This window comes from Antechinus flavipes, chromosome 4 (assembly GCF_016432865.1).
Source record: "Antechinus flavipes isolate AdamAnt ecotype Samford, QLD, Australia chromosome 4, AdamAnt_v2, whole genome shotgun sequence".
NCBI lineage: Eukaryota > Metazoa > Chordata > Mammalia > Dasyuromorphia > Dasyuridae > Antechinus > Antechinus flavipes.
The window spans coordinates 151507887-151530474 of record NC_067401.1 but is presented as its reverse complement, the minus strand read 5'-3'; the positions used below and the strand labels follow the sequence as shown (position 1 = coordinate 151530474).

At 37.5% G+C, this 22588-nt stretch overlaps 1 protein-coding gene across 1 annotated transcript; it reads left to right on the top strand.

Moving 5' to 3' along the window:
• Window positions 1-4511: 4511 nt before the first annotated feature.
• SSTR2 (somatostatin receptor 2) lies at window positions 4512-11498 on the top strand. Its single transcript, XM_051995201.1, has 2 exons — window positions 4512-4846; window positions 9434-11498. Exon 2 carries the CDS (start codon window positions 9537-9539, stop codon window positions 10644-10646), a length of 1110 nt encoding a protein of 369 aa, XP_051851161.1. The 5' UTR covers window positions 4512-4846; window positions 9434-9536; the 3' UTR covers window positions 10647-11498.
• Window positions 11499-22588: the final 11090 nt, after the last annotated feature.

Below are 22588 nucleotides of genomic sequence, written 5' to 3'. Positions count from 1 at the left end.
AATGATCCAAGATAATTCCAAAGGATTTATGATGAAAAATGTTATCCACCTCCAAAGAAATAACTGATGAACTCTGAATGCAAATGGAAACATATTTTTTAAAAACTTTAATTTTCTTGTTAGGTTTTTTTGAGGGGTAAATGTTTTCTTTCACAATCTAATATAGAAAAAAAAATTTTTCTATGTCTATAATCTATATTGAATTGTTTGCTTTCCTGATGAGAGGATGAGGAAGAATTTGGAACTTAAATTTAAGAAATGAATGTTAAAAGTTAATTTTACATGTAATTGGAAAAAAATATTAAAAAGATAAAAAAAAAAACCAGTGATATTCCAAAAAACAAAACAAAACAAAACTATTCTCTCCCTTTGGTAACAACCTTTACCTGCTTATGCCTATTCAGGGATCTATACTATAATTTATTCAGCTCATTTTTTTTTGCCTAAAATTTTTGAAGGACTTAAATGCAAAGATATCACACACTAACTAGAGATAAAGAAAATTTTAAGTTAGGGTAGAAAATCTGTCTGAATGTTAAAAATTTTTCTAACTGGGGGCTCTGAGCCATTGCAGTTTTCTTCTGATATTAAGCCCATTAAATAAAGAAAAGGACCATATGGACCTCTCAGCCATTATATTGTCCCTAGGCTAAGAGGAAGCTAATTATTCTAATTAAATTGCTGGAAATAAAGGGGATGGGGAGGACACTGTGTCCAACTCCTCCCTCCAAATCACTCTGATTCTCACAAGTACTGTGCTAGTCTTTAATTCTAATCATATAAAACAAATCTAATCCCTTTTCACTCAACTTAATATTTCAGTTTTGGAAAAAAATACTCATACAATCCTCCAAAAAGAGGCACATGTTTTGCTAATAGACCAGGAAACATCAGTTTTATTCATTTTTTTTCCTTTGGGGTCACAACAAGAGGTAATGTGCATAAACTTGGTAGAATATTAGTAAACTAATTAACTAAGCTAATTATTATTTATTAAATCATTTAGAACCAGCTCAAATCCCAGCTCTGCCAATTACCTGTGCAACCTTGGCAAAATCATTTAACTTATTCCGTAGTTTCATCATGATTGAAGGTATTTGAAAAATAATTCTGAAGATACAGATAGAAGAAGAGAATTAAGAGGAGATAGAAGACTCTTGAACCTCATTTGATTTCTCCAGAAACTATAAAGTAATTATTTAGAATAGTAGTCGCTCTAGTCTGGGGGCTCTTAATATTTGTGAACTTTTAAAAATATCTTGGTAACTTTATTTCAATATAATGTTTTTTTTTTTTCCTGATCCTTTATACTTACTGTATTTGTTTAATAGCAGTTATCTGAGAAGGCTTCCAGAGGCTTTACCATATTGCCCAAGGGACCCATGGTGAAAAAGGCAAAGAAACCCTGGATGAATTACAATTGTACCCTAGTATAGGTGCAGAATCATCCTCAGCTCAGCTATGCTCACATTTAGAAAGTAACAGGACAGAGAGAAAGAACTATGGAATCAAAAAATTAGTGTTCAAATTCTAGCTCTACCAGTTATTAACTGAATGACTTTGGGCAAATTCTCCACCCCTAGTTCTCAGATTCTTAATCTGCAAAATAGAATATCTAAAAATAATCTCTATATTGTCTATCTTATACTGGTGTTGCAAGAATCAGATAAAACTATCTATCTGTCCCTATCCATCTATTTCTATTCATCCATCCATCCATCCATCTTGCTAGTGATTTGTAAAACTTATTATAACAATAATTGAATTAGATGATCGCTAAGACCCTCCCAGCTCTAACATGCTATCATAATGTTATTATGAGCACATCTCACTTCAAGGGCAAAGACCACAATTTTTTACTTTACCCATTCTCCAACATTCAATTCAGAACTCTCTAAGTGAAAGGTGCTCAATGAACATTTGTTACATTTGTTATTGATTCTGCTTGAAAAGTTGGAACATTTTCCCACTTCAGCTCTCCTTCTCACTGATTACTTGATTAAGTAGGTTACTTGCCCTAAGTAGCAGGACAGAATCAATCACCACTCATTTAGGTACTGGTTTGACAATTCTCAAAGCTTTGGAACATTCCTCAAAATACCTCATAAAGACAATGAAAAGTCTGCCCTTTTTCTTCCAAGCATTTCTGTTTGATATATGTAACTTCACTTCTCTAACTGATAGTTCATTTTTGTTGAGTCATTATTTCAGTCATTTCTGACTTTTTATGACCCCATTTGGGGTTTTCTTGGCAAAGATACTGGAGTGGTCTGCCGTTTCCTTTTGCAGTTCATTTTACAGATGAGGAAACTGAGACAAATAGGGATAAATGACTTGCCCAATGTCATACAACTAAGAAGTGTCTGAGACCAAATTTGAACTCATGAAGATAAATCTTCCTGATTTCAAGCCCTGGACTCAATTCACTTTGCCATAGCTGCCCTGCAACTGTAATGATAGTTTATGATCCCTTCTCAGTGTCCATCTATAGGGTTTATTCCACCCATTTATAATTAATTGATAAAGTGATTGATTAAGCATTGGCAGACAGGGATGCTACAGATTTTAAGTCTAGTCTACAATGAAAGTAATGTAATCAGGAAGACCTAGATACAAATCTAATCTGATACTTGTTAGCTGTATGACATGAGGTGTCATTAATCTCCCCAATCATCATTTTCCTTATTTATAAAATGAAGCCCAAATTATCTGTAGTCCTTATAAGATTGTTGTGAAGGTCAAGCAAGATAATGTGTTTAAAGTTCTTTGCAAATTTTAAAATCCTGTGTAAATGTCAGTTAGTATTATTCTTTTAAATTTTTATTTTGGTTTTTACTTTCCTCCAGTTACATGTAAACACAATTTTTTAGTATTCATTTTTTAAAACTTTGAGTTCCAAATTCTCTTCCTTCCTCTCTCCTCATCCCCTTCATTGAGAAGGCAAGAAATTTGATATAGTTTATACATCTGTAATCATGTAAAACATGGTTCCATATTAATCATGTTATAAAAGAAACATAGACCCCCCAAAACAAACAAACAAACAAAAATCAACTCAAGAAAGATAAAGTAAAAAAAAAAAAGTATCCTTCAATCTGTATTCAGACACCATCAGTTCTTTGTTTGGAGATAGATAGCATGTTTCATCATAAGTTCTTCAGAATTGTCTTAGATCAGTGTATTGCTGAAAATAGCTAAATCATTCACAGCTGATGATCTTAAAATATTGCTGTTACTTTGTACACAGTACTTGTCACTTTGCATCAGCTTCTGTAAGTCTTTCCAGGTTTTTCTGAGAGGATTCTGCTCATTATTTCTCATAGCACAGTATTATTCCATCACAATCAAATACCATAATTTGTTCAGGCATTCAATTGCTGGGCATCCCCTCAAATTCCAATTCTTTGCCACTAGAAAAGAGGTGCTATAAATATTTTTGTACACATAGGTCCTTTTCCTTTTTTTCTCTCTTTTTTGGATACAGACCTACTAGTGGTACTGTTAGATCCAAGGGTATGTATGGTTTCATAGCCCTTTGCTCATAGTTCTGCACAATCCTCCCTCACTTAAATCCAATTCACTTGCATGTCGTGGCATTACCTCCCTAATGTCATGGTCTTCTTCCAAAATGAAAGACTAACAACAAATTGCTCTCCAGAATGGTTAAGCCAGTTCACAACTCCATCCAGTTATTATTATTCTGAGGGGGAAACACTCATTAACTTTTGGGGTATAAACTGGTTTTTTTAAGGTTTACTAAAATTAAGTGCTATAGAACTTTTACCTTTCAATCTTCTCCAGGACTCTTCCCCAAGAAATGAAAGGGTTCAGAGAAAATATTCAGCAAATCAAGAACTTAACAGTTTGAGGCTTTAAAAAAAAAGGAATCAGCTTTTCTTAAGCTCTCTATGAAAAGCTTTCTTTTTGCTTTATAGTCACAAGCTACAGTGAGTGGGAAAACAGTGATTTGGTACAGGTATCTCTGATATGGTAATGAAAGATACAGGAGTTGTAACACCTAGGGAAGGCATATTTGGGCTCCCTTGAAGTGCTTATATTTGATAATTCAGGAAGATAGAAATAACCCTAATTCAATTTATGAAATCCAGGGCAACACGAAACCAAATAATCCAACATTTTTGGCTGGAGAAATGTGTTGATTCAGAACCCTTTCTCCCCCTGACCCCCAATCAAGTAGTTTTCTTCAAGTCTTGGAGAGCTCTAAAGTGGTACCCTGGCAACTATTAGGGAATTTATCTATCTATCTATCTATCTATCTATCTATCTATCTATCTATCTATCTATATTAACTCTCCATTTTACAGCAGACAGATTCTCCCTTTCGGTCACTGTCCAGCTGTTCAGGGGCTTCCCAAGCAGCTTTAGATTGGTCTCTCTGGCCCTCCCATGCGGGTTCTCCCAAAGGACTAGGAGAGGTGGGCGGAGCGCTGGCTGGTGTGACGCAGCTGTTAGGGGAGAAGGAGGGGAAATGTGGGGAGGGGGTGGATGACTCCGGCTTGGAGGGAGAGAGCGATGGAGAGACAGGCGCACAGACACACGCGCGCGCTCACAGATGCAGAGAGCACAAGCTCCCGACATTCGGCTCTCCCCCCTCTGTTCGCGGGGCTGCAGAAGAACGCAGCTGCCTGAGCTCCCCGCACCCGGTGGCTCTCTGGCCGGAGGTGCCAGGTAGAGCAGGTAGGCTACGGCCCCCGAAGCCAGGAGAGGGCAGCGAAGAGGAGAATTTCTCCGATGCGGTCTACTCCCGGCGCCCCTATCTGAAGGAACAAGAGTCAGAGGAGCGGAACAAGAGGACTACTAGCCCTCGCCGGGCTGCCAAGCGAAGGTGAAAACACCGCAAAGTGTGTGTGCGCGCGTGCGTATGTGTGCTCGATCTCTACTTGTGAGTGCTCTAAAGTGTTCGGATGTGTTGCTTAACATACCTTTGTGTATGTGTGTGTGTGTGTGCGTGCACACGCAGGATCTCTGGTTGTGTAACTGTCTCGGTGGGTGACTTTACATATGTTTATATTTGTGTGTGGGTGCAGGATCTGTGGCTGGGCGAGAAGGTTGGGTCTGGGTGTGTTGTTTTACATACGTTTGTATCTCTATGTCCGTTTGTGTGTACCCCGTCCCTAGCTGTCTGAGTGCATCGGAGTGTCTGGGTGTGTTGCCTTGTACTCGCTTGTGTGAGGTGGGAGGGAGTGGGGGTGTTGTGTGCCATTTCGTCTTTCTTGGGGGCTTCTGTGTAAATGAGTGGCTGCGGGGAATGTATGCGGATGGTTGTGGGTCCCGGGGGGAGACGCGGCTTTGAGTGTGTGTGCGGTGCTGGGTGTGAGTCCGATTGCCTCGTATTGTCGAGAGGAATTGCACCACAGAAGACCTCCTCCTTTGCCCCTACACATAGCTCCTATGCCCTCATTCAAATAAGTGTTCGGGTGGGATATGCTACAGGTGAAAACTTCTCTCCGAGCTTCCTCGGGGCTCTGAGTACCTTAGGAGCAGCAGAGTCTGGGAGGAGAACCTGAGTTCCAACCCCCACGCGAACACACACACACACACACACACACACACGTTGAAGTGAGAGGGTTGGCTTCCTCCGTCCACTATGATCCCGGCCATCCCTGCTTGTTTTGGAGATGCTGGAAACTGGGAAGAAGGAGATTGGGATGAGGGAAGCGAACCACTCGAAGTCAAAAGACGGATTCACTCAGGTTGTTTCTCCTCTGTCCTTCTCTCGTACCTAGCTTTGGCCATAATCGCACAGTCCCTCTGCGGCTAGCTACTTCTTTGGCTGGGAGTGCCTTAGTTTCCCCGCACTCCCCACCTCTCCTCCTAGGGATCTTGGGGATGCACATAGATAAATTCCTCCTTCATTCTCCCTTCTCTTCTCCTCACCGCATCCAGGAAAGTCGCTGGGATTATATGGTTGCGAAGCAACCTAAGGGTTAAGAGAAAGAAAAAAGGAGAAGGCTTTTGTCTACTAATAGGGTTGGGGGCTGCCCTTCTGCGGTGAACTCTTCCTAGTCATCCCTTCTTCTGGTCAATGCCGGTCCTACATTTCCTAGATTTTCTAATGTCTTTAAGGGAAAGGAGCTTTAAAGGTTTTTTAGCGGTTCATCTCCTTTTCCCTTTCCCCACCTCCCATGCAATATCTCTTGTTCCTATGAAGAGATCTCATTTACTCTGACGCTGCTTTGGGGTAGGAAGGTAAAGGTGGAATGGTCAGAACACATCCTTTTACCTTTTCCGTATAATCCTTGTCGCAGAATCTAGAGGGAGCCACCGGTCACCTATTCAAGTGCCTAAAAACCTTACACAATTTATATGTTTGTGTATACATACATGTCTGTATACACATATATGTATATACGTAATTTTTAATTTTCCAGTTCTTGTAAAATATTTTCTTACATTTGTTTTTAAAACTTTGAGTTTTAGATTCTCTGCCTTCCGTCCTACTCCCACTCTCATCGAGAAGGTACCTATGAAGTTAAACCTTACACAATTAAAAATCAATTCTTGCATATACTGAATTTCAATTCAACTAAAGAAAAATAATTGATTCAGCCACTTACCTTGTGTCCAGGTCCATGCTGAATACTGTGGGAAGTAAAAGAGAAGTAGAAGACATCAAGCCTGTTTATAAGGGTCTTCAACCATTCTTGAAAAAGAATAATGTAAGCTCATTTCTTCTATAAGGGACTCAGAAATTGGATTTTCTTCTCTCTACTCCCTTACCCTTACATATTAGAAATGACTCTAATGCTTCTTTTATCCCTGAAGCCTTTCTCCATTTTTTTCACTCCATTCCAGAAGAAAATGACTAAGGATCTCATACAATTCATTCCTTTATAAGCTACATCCAACTGAGAAAGGATCGTACACTTCAGATCTTCCCATTACTCTTTCTCCTTCACCCCATCTCATTAAGACATTAAAATGGAATCATTTATTCATGTACTCTGAAAAATAAGCTAGAGCCTGGTAGAGCATAGTGATTGTTTAAGTATATTTAGGGATTTATAAAATCAAAGCCATCTCTTTCAATTTTTTCCCATGGAAACCAATTTTTTTTTCATTCTCTTCTGAATTTGATGCAATATTGAAAAGAAATTAAGAATTTCAAAAGCACTTTGCAAAAAGGACACGCTGGGAATTCAAACTATCATTCATATAACAATGCACATAAAGGTTAAGCAACACTTCTGATATCACACAGTAAAGTAGTGGCAAAAAAGAGGAAAAAGAACCTAAGTCCAAAGGTTTCTAGATTCTGTTTGTTCTTTTCCCCTGTCAATGCTTTCCTAGTCATTTATGAATAAATATATTATTTAATTAAAATCAAGTCTTAGAAGATCTGCCCACCCAGTTGAAATTTCGCTTATTGGTACTATAATCATTGTCTTATAGTCATGAAAGAAATCCAGAGGGAAGTTATTTAATTTCAATTAGAGTCAGGTCAGGTTCCTAATATTTCAGCCTACTGAGTTCAGTCATATCCAGCTCTTTGTGACCCCATTTGGGGTTTCCTTGGCAAAGATCCTGGAGTGATTTGCCATTTTTTTCCTCCAGTTTATTTGATGAATGAGGAAATGGAGGCAAAGAAGATTAAGTGTCTAGCCCAAAGTCACCCAGGTAGTGTTTGAGATCAGATTTGGATTCAGAAGATGAATCTTTCTGACGCCAGGTCTGGCACTCTGTGCACTATGTCGCCACCTAGCTGCTCACCTCTCACAAGACAAAGTTCTTTATTGCTCTTTTTGGTTTAGGGGGGACTCAGTCTATTTATTATATTACTCTGTGGTCCATGACTTGCCCAGAATCACAGGCACAATTCAAACGCAAGCCTCAGATCTCCAGACCACATCACACTATCTCTTCAGCATGAAGAATAGGATCCATGCTTTCAGATTTCTGGTTCATTTCCAGTTGTGCTGCAACACATTGCCTCAGTTTCCTCATCTGTCAAATAGGCTCGAGAAGGAAATGGCCAACCACTGCAGTATCTTTGTCAAGAAAACCCCAAGTGAGATCACGAAAAGAGCCAGACTCAACTGAACAACAACACACTCGAAGAGATTAAGTATTGTAGCAGAAAGAATGCTGTATTCGGAGTCAAAAGGCTCAGATGCTTCTCCCAACTCTGTCCCTTATTTCCAATAAGATAGTGGGCAAATTAGATTTTCAAACTTTAATTTCCCTTATTTCTAAAGCAAAGAGTTGTGGATGAGATCACTTCTGAGATTCCTGCCAGTGCTAAATTTATGATCCTATAAATAGAGAAATAAAGACAACAAAACCAATCCCCCCCAAAAAAATCCCGACACATCAATTTTTCTAAGTGTAAAGAAAACTAAAACACTCATGAGAGTTATGTAAGCAGATTCACAAATGCAAACAAACCAAAATAATAAATTATTATTTAATAATTTTTATTGAGTAGGGTCTACCAAGCAGTTACTCAACTCAGTCTGTTTTTCCTCATTAAAGGAAAGCAGAGACTCTGTATCCTATCCCCTTCAGAACAGGGAGTTGACATTTTGTGCAGGTGTTGTGAATCCAGTCATTTCAGTCACTTTTTTTTTCAACTGTGTCCAACTCTCCTTGACCCTATTTGGGGTTTTCTTGGCAAAGATAAAGTTTGCCATTTCCTTCTCTAATAATTTTATGGAGAAGGAAACTGAGGAAAACAGAGTTAGGTGACTTTACTAGGGTCACACAGCTAGTGAAGATTTTTGAACTCAGGAAGTTGAGTCTTCCTGACTCAAGGCCCTGGCATCCTATCCACTGTTCTACCCTTTGCCTAGGAGCATAATAATTTTACACAAAATAAAAACATTCTTCTGTAACTGTATTATTGGTTATGTATGAAATGAAGTGAAAAAGTATATAGATAACTCAACAAAACCCCAGTTTCAATATCATCTCAAAATCAATTGCTACCACTGTTAGCTCAGGATCTTTATATTCCTGATAGATAGATAGATAGATAGATAGATAGATAGATAGATAGATAGATAGATAGATAGATAGATGATAGATCTTTATATTCAAGGGAAAATTTTTTCCTATTGAAGCATCTTGTATAAGTACTTAGAGTAGTGGTTCAATCACATGGAATAAAGTTAATAATTATAATAATAGCTACCATTTTTATGGTACCTGCAACATGCCAGTGCTTTATACACTTACCTCATTTGATCCTCACAACAACCCAGGGAAGTAAGGTGCTATTATTATCAGCCCCATTTTGTAAGTAAAGAAAATGAGGCAAACAGAGATTAATTGATTTGCTTAAAGCCACACAGCTATAATTGTCTGAGGGTAGATTTAAACTCAGATCTTCCTGACTCCAGATCTAGCAGTCTATCCATTGCACCAGAAACGAGTAGCCATTGGCTGATGGATCAGTTTTCCTTTTCCTTTTCAGATGCCACGGTTTGTCTTTTGCCTCCAAGATCCTCGCAGGTGAGACCTGTTTCACTTCAAGTTCTTTTTACTGGTTAGGAGCAGCCTGTTGCTACAAAGCAGCCATGGATCTGGAATTAGAGCTATCGAATGGGAGTCAAATATGGTCATCCCCTTTTTTGGACCCTAATGGGTCAATGGCTTCTGCAAACAACTCAAACAAAACAGAACCATACTACGACCAGACCAGCAACGCCATTCTCACCTTCATCTACTTTTTGGTTTGTATCATCGGATTGTGTGGTAACACATTGGTCATTTACGTCATCCTCCGTTACGCCAAGATGAAGACCATCACCAACATCTACATCCTTAACCTGGCCATTGCTGATGAGCTCTTCATGCTGGGCCTGCCCTTCCTGGCCATGCAAGTTGCCTTGGTCCATTGGCCCTTTGGCAAGGCTATCTGTCGGGTCGTTATGACTGTGGACGGCATCAACCAGTTCACCAGCATCTTCTGCTTGACTGTGATGAGCATTGACCGTTACCTGGCTGTGGTCCACCCCATTAAGTCAGCCAAGTGGAGGAGGCCCCAGACAGCCAAGCTGATCAACGTGGCTGTATGGGGACTGTCCCTGCTGGTCATCCTGCCAATCATGATCTATGCCGGCCTCAGGAACAACCAGGGCGGGAGAAGCAGCTGCACCATCAACTGGCCAGGTGAATCTGGAGCGTGGTACACGGGGTTCATCATCTACACCTTCATCTTGGGGTTCCTGGTGCCCCTCACGATCATTTGCCTTTGTTACCTGTTTATCATTATCAAGGTCAAGTCCTCTGGAATCCGAGTAGGTTCTTCCAAGAGGAAAAAGTCAGAGAAGAAGGTCACCCGCATGGTATCGATAGTGGTGGCGGTCTTTATCTTTTGCTGGCTCCCCTTCTACATATTTAATGTGTCTTCAGTCTCGGTCGCCATCATGCCCACCCCAGCCCTCAAGGGCATATTTGACTTTGTGGTCATACTTACCTATGCTAATAGTTGTGCCAATCCCATTCTCTATGCTTTCTTGTCTGACAACTTCAAGAAGAGCTTCCAGAATGTCCTGTGTCTGGTCAAGGCAACGGGGGCAGATGATGGGGAGAGGAGTGACAGCAAGCAAGACAAGTCCCGACTGAATGAGACCACAGAGACCCAGAGAACGCTCCTCAACGGAGACCTCCAGACCAGCATCTGAGCCTTCTCTAAAAAATTCCTTCTGTGCTTCTGCCCGTTTGCTATATTCTTTTCCTCCTATCTACTCCAGCCTTGCCCCGGAGAAAGAAAACAGTTGTTATGAGCCAGTCCTAATGACAGAACAGTATTGGAACCTGCTGGTCTAAGTCTGCGGTAATACATACATTAAACTGATTGCCTCCCCACTTAAAGTGAACAATTAGAATGCGGGAAGGCTGTTCAAAGCGTGGACGGAGAGAAAAAGACATTATGATTTCCAGAAATGCCAAGACTCATCAAGAATAGCAATCTATGTCTGTGTTTGTCTTTCAGATATGTTATGTATCCATGTGTTATTATATGAGTATTTGCATCCTACAAATTTATATTCATATTTGTAGCTATTCCCTTTATAGTTCTTGCCTAAATTCCTTGTGTTTGTGTATATATGCTTCCCATAGACAAGAGTATATAGTATAAATGGATGTCAAATACAGAAATGTATACAGATATATAATAATTTACTGAATTCAGGCAAACAATTTTTAAGCCTGAGGAATAGAAAAGTAAAAATCTTGTGAAGAATCAGAACATATGCTTATATGTTCTCTCTGACATACTCTGAGGATTATTTATTTATTCAAGTGAATTGAAGCAGTAGTGGTTGTTGATTATTGTATTTATCAAGACAAACCCATCTTTGCTAGAGTACTATGTTTCTCCCATTTAAATTGCTTTAATTTAGGGAACTGGGAGTGAGGGTGGGGTAGGGGTGGGCATTATAAAGAAAATTTTTAAATGGATCATGATTCTTATGGTGATCACATTTATTGTCCCTACAGTGGAAATTAATAAAAAATGAAGGAAAGAAAAATTCACATTAGAAACAATAAAATTGTCACAGCAGCCAGAGATGATAGTTAAATTGATAGATACATAAATAGAACATTTATTAAGTGTTTATGTGCCAGTCATTGTGCTAAGCATAAAAGTTAAAAATACAGACAAGCAAAGCAGCCCTCTCCTCAAAGATCTTACATTCTAATGGGGAAAACAACACATATGGGATGCTGGAAAGGGTGGAGCTAGGAGAAAACTATGGACACAGTGTTATGATTTGGAGCTGGTGGCTGGGAAATGAGGAACCTGGCTGGTTCCAGGCAAATTATGGTAGAATCTCACCCACCAGAGTCCCAGGTGGTTATAAGAATTCATTCTGAATTTTCTGATGGCCAGAGTTTAGTCAACATGATTTGGAGCTGGTGTCTGGGAAGTGATTTGATTTCTTAACGAAAGGAAAGAGAAATAGAATCAAGCGTCTCTTCAAAGGAGTTTTTAAAGCACATTATGAAAAACAAATTATCTTTTTAATACATACTGATGGCTCAGCAGCACTATATCCATAGGAAACCACCCTACACCACGCAATAGACCTGAATTTACTCTGTCTGTGTGTGTTTACAGAGGGCAAAGTACCACTTCTACCAGCACCTTTTTTACAAGAAATATATAAGCCATTTAACCAAGCATATAAAAACGCCATTCTTTGATATTATCAGTAGTATTTTGTGCCCCTAAAATTCCTCTATAGAAGATAATGAGAACAGACAATGCACACTTCATAGAACATTAATGTCTTCCTCAGTGTTGATAAATATGCTTCTAGATACATATCATCATTTCTGGGAATTATTGAATAAGATTTTCTAAGTGTCTTGTATGTATATATGGACCCTACCAAATAGAAGCACATTGATTACAGAGTATATTGGGCAAGAACTCTCAAAGACCTTTTATGACTATATTCTAGGGACTGATTTGCCTCTTAATAATGACTATTTCTCATATTTGTCATTTTAAAACCGACATTATTCTTGTTTAATGGATCAATCCTGTCCGACACTTCATGACCTCATGGAGAGAAATGTCCATAGGGTTTTCTTGGCAAAGATACCAGAGTGGTTTACCATTTCCTCCAGTGGATCCTTTTGTCAGACAAACAGGGTTAAGTGACTTGCCCAGGGTCACATAATTAGGAGGGGTCTGAGGCTGGATTTGAGCTCAGATATTCCTGACCCTAAGCACACTCCACTGAGTCACCAGCTGCCTCAAAAATTAAGACATGACACCTTCAAATTGTTTCCCTACTTTCCCAAACACTATCATCATCCTTTTATGATTTCAAAATGAATAGTCTGATATGTAGATGAACTATGGCATTTTTTTCTGAGACAATTGGGGTCAAGTGGCTTGCCCAGGATCATACAGCTAGGAAGTATGAAGTGTCTGAGGCCAGATTTGAACTCAGGTCCTCCTGATTTCAGGACTGGTGCTCTATATACTACACTAGCTGTCCCTGTAGCATTCTGGGATGGCTTTCCACTATGACTCAGTATGTTCCCTGGTTGTTTCTCCACCCATCATTACATATGCAAATTAATTTAAATAGCAATTTTAATTCAATGAAATTAGGAAATTATACCTGCCTTTTAAAAATTATAGCATATTCTAAAACCAAATGTAAGTGATTTTTTTTGGATTATGTGGTTGTTTAGAATATACAGGACACATTAAGTCTCTTCCATAAGCATGGAGGAGGCAGGCTGGTGATGAGACTGAGACTGATGGATTGCTTGAGCTCTGAAGTTCTAAGCTGCAGTAGAGCTAAAACTGATCTGATCTCTACACTAAATATGGTAGCCATTTCATGGCAAGCCTCCAGAAGATAAAGGCCACCAGGTTGCCTAAGGAGTGATAAAACAATCCGGGTCAGAAATAAAGCAGATGAAAGTTCTATGACAAATAGCAATGGGATTGGGTTTGCAAGTGGCCCCTCCACTTGTGTCTTAGGCAAAATAGAAAGACCACAGTCTCAAAGATTTATTTGGAGATAACTCAGAGATTTATTGGGAGATGATTTATACTTAAGTACATTAAAAAGTTAAGAATTTTGATAAAAAAAAGAATATGGACAAGCAGTCTAATTTGATAGCCAATGTTGGATGGGTGCTATTCTGTGATTCAGGAGTCCAGAAGGAAGCAAATACTGGAGTCAGTGTTGAAATTGTTAAAGTTTGCATCATCAATTTGAATTGCCCCCCAAACATGCTAAGAATGTATCTGAAAGACAAGAGCATGTTCACAGAGGAAGATAAATAGCATTAATGGTGGCCACTGGATTGCAGTACAGTCTGCAATGCCAGCAGAATGGAATGCTTGCTATGCTTTGGGGTTAGTTTTGCTAGGTAGAATGGAATTAGGCTGATGTCCACTTACATGTCCCCAAATAGTTCCATCTATCTCCATTGAATCAATAATATATTACTAAAGAAGGTTACCTTGTTACATGAAAGGAGGCACCGGTAGCTCAAGAAAAATTCCAATAGATAGTTTTTGTCTGGCTGAATTTTGGAGAAGCTATAACATCTGAAGCAGTCCTGTTCCCTCCAATGAAAATAAGGATAATTAGAACCATGGACAGATCACTTAACCTTTATAGAGCTGTAGTTTCCTATTCTGCTAAATGCAAATAATAATAGGGTTAATCAATTATATATTGTTTTAAAGTTTGCAAAGGACTATGTAAATATTATCTCACTTGATCCTTATAATAATCTTAGGAGGTAGGTACTATTATTATAGTCCCAATTTTACAGATGAACAAACTGAGGTAAGCAAAGGTTAAGTAGCTTCCTTGTAGTCAGACATCAGTGAATATCTGAGGTAAAATTTGAATTCAGATCTTGACTTCAAGTACAGTATTCAACCCATTCATTATACGATCTGTGGTATTTGCCTTACAGAATTATTTCAAGAATAATGCTTTATCATCTTTATAAAAGTGTTAGGTAAATATGAATTATTGCTATTATGAGGAGAAACAAGAAGAAGGAACAGAAAATCAGAGCTAATTTGGAATATGTCCCCAGTATCCCAAACAGGTTGATCTAATTACTTAGGCATCAGGCTTTGGGCATCAGCAAAATATTTTTGAAACTCCATAAGGGATGTATTCCTTTTGTGTGTTTTAATCATAATGACACAATTAAAATTTTTTTAGACTTTTCATATCCTCCAGTGATATTCTCCTAGACCACAGCAAAAGAGAAAAAAATCAGTATGAAACAGAAACAGAATACAAATTATTTCCATGATAGAAAGAAAATACTTCCTTGAGGACAAAACTGGAAAAACTCAATATCTATGTCTGGGCACATAACTGGCCATTTGGTTTACCTACATTTTTTCATCAAAATGCCAAATTATCAAGGATAACAACCAGAAGCCTCTAAAAAGGTTAACCCTGGGGACAAAGCTAAGCCAGAAGTTAGGCAGAAGTTTTGCTGCTATCAAAGGGATACTGAGGTCAACTTCCATAAGGGTTTTTTGTCCTACTTCCACCAGAAAGTAGGTCATACATGTTCATTTCAACAACTATTTACTAAGAACCCACTAGATACAATGACAAAAAATGAAACTCTGGTCTCAAGGAGTTTACATTCTCTTTCTTCTTCAGTAATTTTTTTAATTTTTAATTTTTCTGTGGTTCAATGAGGAGCCTGGAGCAACATTTCAAGGAAATTTCTCCCCTATTTACCCTCCCCCATAAAGCTGTCAGTAACTGAAAGCTGGCAGATATCCAAGGGAAAAAACTAGATTATCTCAGATGTTTTGTATCTGGGTTATGCTTAAGAAGCAGAGGTAAATATTAACCAAAGCTTAGTGATGGTAGAATAAAAAACATTATTGATAGCCCTGGGATTAAAAGTGAGGATAATAGCGTTAAAATGAAATATTACATCTTGTTCATTGGGTTCCAGTGGCAATCTGTCTTCCATTGGATAATGTTTCCAACAGGAGAGAACTGATAATTGCATCTGATGAACTTTAGGGGACTGGAAAAGTGGGGGGGAGGGGGAGGGGGAAATATGTAATGAAGATTATATTTAAAATATTTTTTAAAAAGAAAGCTCTATTGCATCTGCTGGACTTTAGGTGCCTGGGGAGTTAGGAGAAAGGAAAGGGGAGATACAGTAAAGGTTATTTTTTTAATTAAAAATTTTTTTAATCAAGAAGGTCTGGCATTGCTCAGAAGTTAATGTCATTTTAATATTCTGCCTTTTAGAACATGATTGTTATAGGTTTTTTAATTCCTCATTTGGCTTAGGACATAAGAGGAAACCAGGATCCCCTCTGCTTAGAAACCAGTGAGTGATTCTTTGTGGAAGTTGGCTCATCTTCAAATGAAAGTCCCACTCCATCAATTCAATTCAACAATCATTTATTGACTGCTTATTATTCCATGTATCACCTACTTTATGATTAAGAAGAGAACCAAAGTGGGAATACTCTATAGAGCATTTCATTTAAAAACGGAAGGGTACCATATCCTTCTGAGAAAAAGTCAGAATGGCATCTATCTCATTAGTCCAACCTGGGATGATTTCAGTTATCCTATAAGCAGAGAATGATGGCCAATTTGTAACGGGTTTAGAAGGAAGGAAAGACAAAGAGAGGGCCAGGCCTGAACACAACCATTAGATAGCCAGTCGGTATCTGTCAGATATTGACATTCCAACCTTAAACATGCTCAGAAAAGATGCTAACAAAAGGCCAATGGGAGGAACAGGAAAGGGAAAATATAAGGGAGAAGCCTGTTATCATTTACTAAATCTGCTTTCTCCAAACTCAACAGATGTCAGAAGACCCATATGACATGAAGCCAGTTGTTTTCCTCTTTTGTAAAATGAGGGGGTGGATGATTCTTAACATTTCCTCCAGCTTCTTTCTCTACTTTAAAGGCATTCTGTGGAATACAGAACATGAGTGAGCCAAGATCAATTGCTTTGTGGAAATTTCTCCCATAGGTCATTTTTAAACCCTGTTTCCAAAACTTCTTGTTAAATTTCTAAAACATGGCACAGACTGAAACCCACATCCCAGGATATACAAGCAACAATCTTTTAAGAGTCTAAATTATAACATCAAACTATAGAGCAGTTTGCAGAGAAAGAAAAGAGAGAAAAATAAGTTTTTACTTCCTAACAGTTTCATGGCTCTATAAAGTAAATAGGAAGTGCATAGGACTGAGTGAATAAATCTGGAAAAAATCATCTAGGTTTTAATCCCAGCTCTACCATGAATTAATTGTGATTTAAGACAATTAATTTCATCTCTTTAAGCCTCATTTTTTTCTTCCTCTGTAAAATATGGGAGTTGGACTATATATAATCGCTTCTGACATTATGAGATTAGGAGACACCCCCTCTCTTCTCTTCTTCACTGTTCTGCCCCCAACACAGCCTTCTCTTTTAGTCCATGCTTACATGGACTTACATGAAACCCTTCTGAGAATTCATTCAAGAATAATTAACATAGTTAGTGCTATAATAAAGTTGAGAAACCATAAATAGAAGCTAATTGTCATTTTTCTCCCTAGGATGGAACCCAACAGGGGTCAGTTAGCATCATACAGAATATAATTGTAGCACATATCCAAACTGCACAGCTAGCCCTAGCCATCTGCCTTGCAAATGCAAATGCATAATCAAATTGATTGGATGATATGGATGGCTAAGTATAAACATTCCTCACTATTGGAAAATCAGCCCAAAGCATGTCTTATTAATAGGGTGATCTTTGCATTGCAAAGACACCACCAGTTTTTCAACTGCTAATGTAATAGAAGAGGCAGAATGATTTAGTGGAATAAAGCACTAGGCTTAGAATTAGGAAAATATTCCAATCTGGACTCACATTTATTTGTTATGTGATCACAGGGACGGCACTTAACTTCTCTGTGCTTAACACAATTTCCTAGGACTTACATATAGACAAGATATAATCTGTTTTCATAGGAGTTATTCTCACTTCAAAACTCCTAAGAAATCAGAACTTTACATTTCATAGAATATGATGGAAAGGGGAGTAGTTCTCACCAGAGGTAAAATTTTAATTAAAAATTATTTTCTCTTTTCTTCTCATTGTCTAAGGCTGAAGTTGTATTCTTTTTTGGAAGCTGTGATGTAATAAATGATTGATTCTAAAAGCTAATTACAGTTTTCTCACTCACATAGGTGCATAAAAGTATAAACAGATATCTCTTTTGATTATAGTGACTATAAAAGAAACCATTTCTCTGTCCCTATCTTCCCACTCAGATTTGTCTAATCTCTCTGTCTGTCTCTCTGTCTGTCTCTCTGTCTCTTTCTTTCTCTCTGTCTCTGTCTCTCTCTGTCTCTCTCTCTCTCTCTCTCTCTCTCTCTCTCTCTCCCTCTCTCTCTCTCTCTCTCTCTCTCTCTCTCTCTCTCCTGCCCTTTAGATAAAAGGCAGGCGAATCTGTAACCATGGCAACAGTGTAAGTAGCCCAAGCAGAGGGGCTATCTCCATAGCAAAGGAAACCCCAACTCCTATCCTTATACTAAGCTGCATGTTTTTCTATATAAAGACAAAGTCTGGTGTGCCCTCAGGAAGGTGGTTGTATGGACAAGTAAGTTAGTTTAGAGATATTTATAGTGTTGAGAAATAAGGTGTTTTTTCCTATTCTCAGTAATTCAACTCCAAAAAAGGTGCTGGAGTTTGGACTAGGCTGAATATCAAGCATAACTAAGACAAGTTAACCAAGGCTTTGCCCTAAGATACCGAAAACATTGGGAGACCTTCTGCAGAAGAAAAACAGTTTAGCATGTAATTTACAAAAAGCATTGATTAAAGCCCAAAGTTAAAATTCCTCCTTACTTGGCACCCAAGTAAGCTCCTCTGTAGCCCAGTCTAATCTAATTCAGCCCTGATCCCCTCCTCTGCTGATTCTTTCAATTAAAGGGGAAGGAATCAATATCTGGGTTTGATTATGGCCATTGGCTATCGTGCCATTGCCCTGTAGGTTATTTCACATTGTACCAGGTACAAAAATTGAAAATCTCTTCTGAATTAAAAAGCTATTGGAAGCATATTTTCAAAGTAGCAGGTATAGGTATAATCTCCACTCAGAACAATACAATTCTTGTGGTCATGGCAAACTGAAGACTTTGAGTCCAGAATAACAAATCAGTGATTCTCTTTCATGGAAATTCCTTTAGAATAATAATAGAATAATAGGAGTGACATAGTACATGGTAAACAAACAAACAAACAAACAACAACAACAACAACAACAAAAAACCAAACAAACACCTGACTAGAAGGTGAGAACTCTGGGCTCCAGTTCTTGCTTCTGCCAACCTTTGGGGAAGACACTTCATCCCTCCATACCTCAATTTCCTTATCTGTAAAATAAGGTTTGATTAAGTTCTCTTTCAGCTCTAAAAAATCCAAGTTCTTGTTATATGATTTCAGAATGTGCCCAATCTGTTTTCTAAAATATTCCATGGCATCTACTTTAAAGACCTGAGTAAATTCAAATGTATTTTTGTTTTGTAATTTTCACAGTGTCCTCCTCAGGAAAATGGAAATTATCTTGTACTTTTATAAAATTGGACTAGGAATTGCTGCTCCTGAGGTGAAATGAGGGCAGATTGAGGACAGACCCACTTAGTCTATGTGTAAATTGGCCATGTTTTTCCCTGCCTGACTTTCCTGACTGTGTCACTGATTATCCACACTTAAATGAAAGAGGATGGACAGGGGAAAACAGTTCTTGGCACTGCAAACACCCAAAGTAATGGTTTCCTTTGTATTTAAAATTGGCATTGGGAGGGAGGGTTCTGAGAAGATGGAAGAATAGTCAGAAAATTTTAAGCTCTCCAGATTTTCTCCACAAATAAGACAAAATAGCACCTCAGGGTGAACATAGAATAGTGAAATAAGAGTCCAGGTAGAAAAGTGGTCCTCCTGGGACAACCAGAGAAGAGCTGAAGAAAAATCTCAGGACAGAGGTTTGGCCTGTGAGAAGTATAAACACCTACAGGCTAGCTCCACTGAAACAGCAGGCAGGAGCCCTCAGCTTGGGTTGGGAGGTAATCTGGGCCCCAGTCATCGCCAGGACAGTGTGGAGAGTCTGGTATCAAACGGGGAGAAGACTGAGGGAGTAGAGAAGATCAGGGTTCATCTGCAGATGAACAAAAAAGTCTCTCCTACTTGAAAGAGTAACACTAAATGGTCATCTGCCCAAAAAGAATTTATAGAAGAACTTTAAAAAGACTTTAAAGATCAAAAGAGAGATTGTGGGAAAAAAATTTTAATGAGAACAATCTAAGAAAAACAAGGTTATGAACAGAAAGTCCACTAACTAGAAAAGGAGATCTAGAATCTTAAGAGACTCACTCCTTGATAATTAGAATTGAGCAAGGGGAAGCCAGAGACTAAGAAATAATAAAACAAAATATAAAGAATGAAAAAAATAGAAGAGAATGTGAAACATAAGAAAAACAAATGATTGGAGAACTGATCAAGAAGACAAAATATAAGAATAATTGAACTACCTGAAAGCTATGATCCAAAAAAGTATTTTAATGCAATAATATTAGAAATAATAGGGAAAAAAATTGTCCTGAAGGATTAGAACAAAAGGAGAAAGTAAAAATAGACAAAAAAAATCCACCAATCACTATCTGAAATGGATCCTATAAGGAAAGCCTACAGGAATATCATTGCTGTATCACAAGGTAAAAACATTATGAGCAACAACAACAACCAAAAAAAGCCATTTCAAATACTGAAAAGCCACAATTAGAAGCACATGAAACCTTACAGTGATTATACTAAATGCCTGCATGTCTTGGAATGCTATATATTGAAGTGGCTGAAAATATCATACCCAACATAGTTAAGCATAATGCTGAATTTTTTTTAAAGAAAAGGAAACTCAATTACTTTCAGGATTTTGTTGCAAAAAGATCTGAATTTAATTGAAAATTTGACATATGAGATCCAAGAGAAATATAAGGTAAATATCAAAGACTAATTACTAGGGATCCAAAAAGGACAAACTATTTACTGTTTATATGTGAAAATATAAACTGTATGTCTAAGATTATCATTAGTAATAAATATAATGCATACTCATATATATAATATATATACAGTATAATATAACAGTAGTTTAAAAGAAAATTAGGTTGAGCTGTGTATGATGTGATTCTAAAAATCAAAAACATGTAAAAAAAAAAGTAAAAAGTAATGTTGTTATACAAATGAGGTAGGAGAGGAAGAATTGACACAAAGGAATAGTTCTTTGGGGAAGAGAGGTAGGATTTTAGAACCCTACTCATAAAGGGAATGGGTTAAAGAGGGATCTCTCTCTCTCTCTCTCTCTCTCTCTCTCTCTCTCTCTGTATACACACACACACACACACACATACAAATGCATAAAAGTCTTCTAAATTCATAAAGAAATAGAAGGGTAAAAGTTTAGGAGCCAGGAGAGGATAAGGGTGGAATCCTCGGAGGTGGGATAGATTAAGAAATAGGAGAACAAGGCAGTGGTTAGAAGTAAAGCAGGGGAATCAGGAGGAACAGCAAATAAACATAAAATAAAAATCAGGAGTAGAATTTATTAGATTTTTTAAAAAGTAGGGATAGTCGTGTTATTTTTACCTTCTGTATCTAAGATATACTGTGACATATTTAGCATGTATAGGACTGCTTGCCATCTGGGGGAGGGGGTGGAAGAGGGAGGGGAAAAATCGGAACAGAAGTAAGTGCAAGGGATAATGTTATAAAAAATTACCCTGGCATGGGTTCTGTCAATAAAAGGTTATTTTTAAAAAGTAGGGATAGTAATCATAATTTCAGATAAATTAAAGCTAAAATCAGAAGAGAAAAATAGGGAAAGTGCATTTTTGTTAGTCATATATTAATTAGTCTTGTTTTAGTTTCTTTAAAACAGCTACATACATATTGCTGTAGGAAATAATGAGTTGGTGGATTTAGAAAAACATGGAAAGACTTTGACTTATGAAGAAAGGTATTATCTACCTCTAGAAAAACAGAAGACAAACAAGCATAGTATGCTTTTATACAGATACATATGAATGTATATGTATGTTTTAAATATGTATATGTTGGTATATATATGTGTATATGTGTATTACTGTATATGTTTGTGTCTATATGTGAATGCATATTATATATAGGGTATGTTAACATAATATGCACATATGTGTGTATACAAATATATCTGCACTTAATTGTAGCTTTCTAGGGGCGAAGGGGAGAAGGAAAAAAGGATAAAGTAAAAAGTGCCCTTCAGAGAACAAAAGAACAAAAGAAAACCTACAAGGAAACCAAAAAAAGATAGATAGCTCTGAACACAATTTGTAGTATTTATTATATAGGCTTTCTTGAAATGGAAATTTATTGTTTTATATTTTAAATCCTCTCATGTTCTGATATGCACATGATAATTTTTTCTATTTTGCATTTAAATTTTAAATTAAAGAAACAAAAATAAAAGAAAATTGGCATTGAAAAATCTGCATCTCAGATACAGTTAAGATTATATACTAATCTCTGAAGAGCTGCAAGTTTCTCCTATTCTGTTGTCAAGGCAATGGATACTATCTGTAATATCATTCTAATAAAAGGAAATAAAAGCAGAGAGTGACATCAATTTTTATCATATCATTTTTTAAAAAATCACTTCTCTAATCAGTATTACTTTAAAAAGTAATGTTTTGGGGAATTCTTAGTTTTCTTCATCGGTTCCTTATTTTTAAAATGGGCTGGAAAAGGAAATGACAAACTATTCCATTATCTTTGCCAAGAAAACCCCAAATAGGGTCATGAAGAGTCAGACATGACTGAAATGACTAAACAATAGCAGCTTTCTTCAAGGTTTAGCTTATATCTCCCTTTGTCTCAAAAGTCTTACCTGATTGCTTTAGCTGTTGATACTCTCTCCTACAATAATGTGTCATCTACATACTTATCTGTTTATATTGACAGCTAAGTGCTATAGTCTATAGAGTGCTGGATTTGAAGAAAAGAAGACCTGAGTTCAAATCTAGCCTCAGACTTTTATTTAAC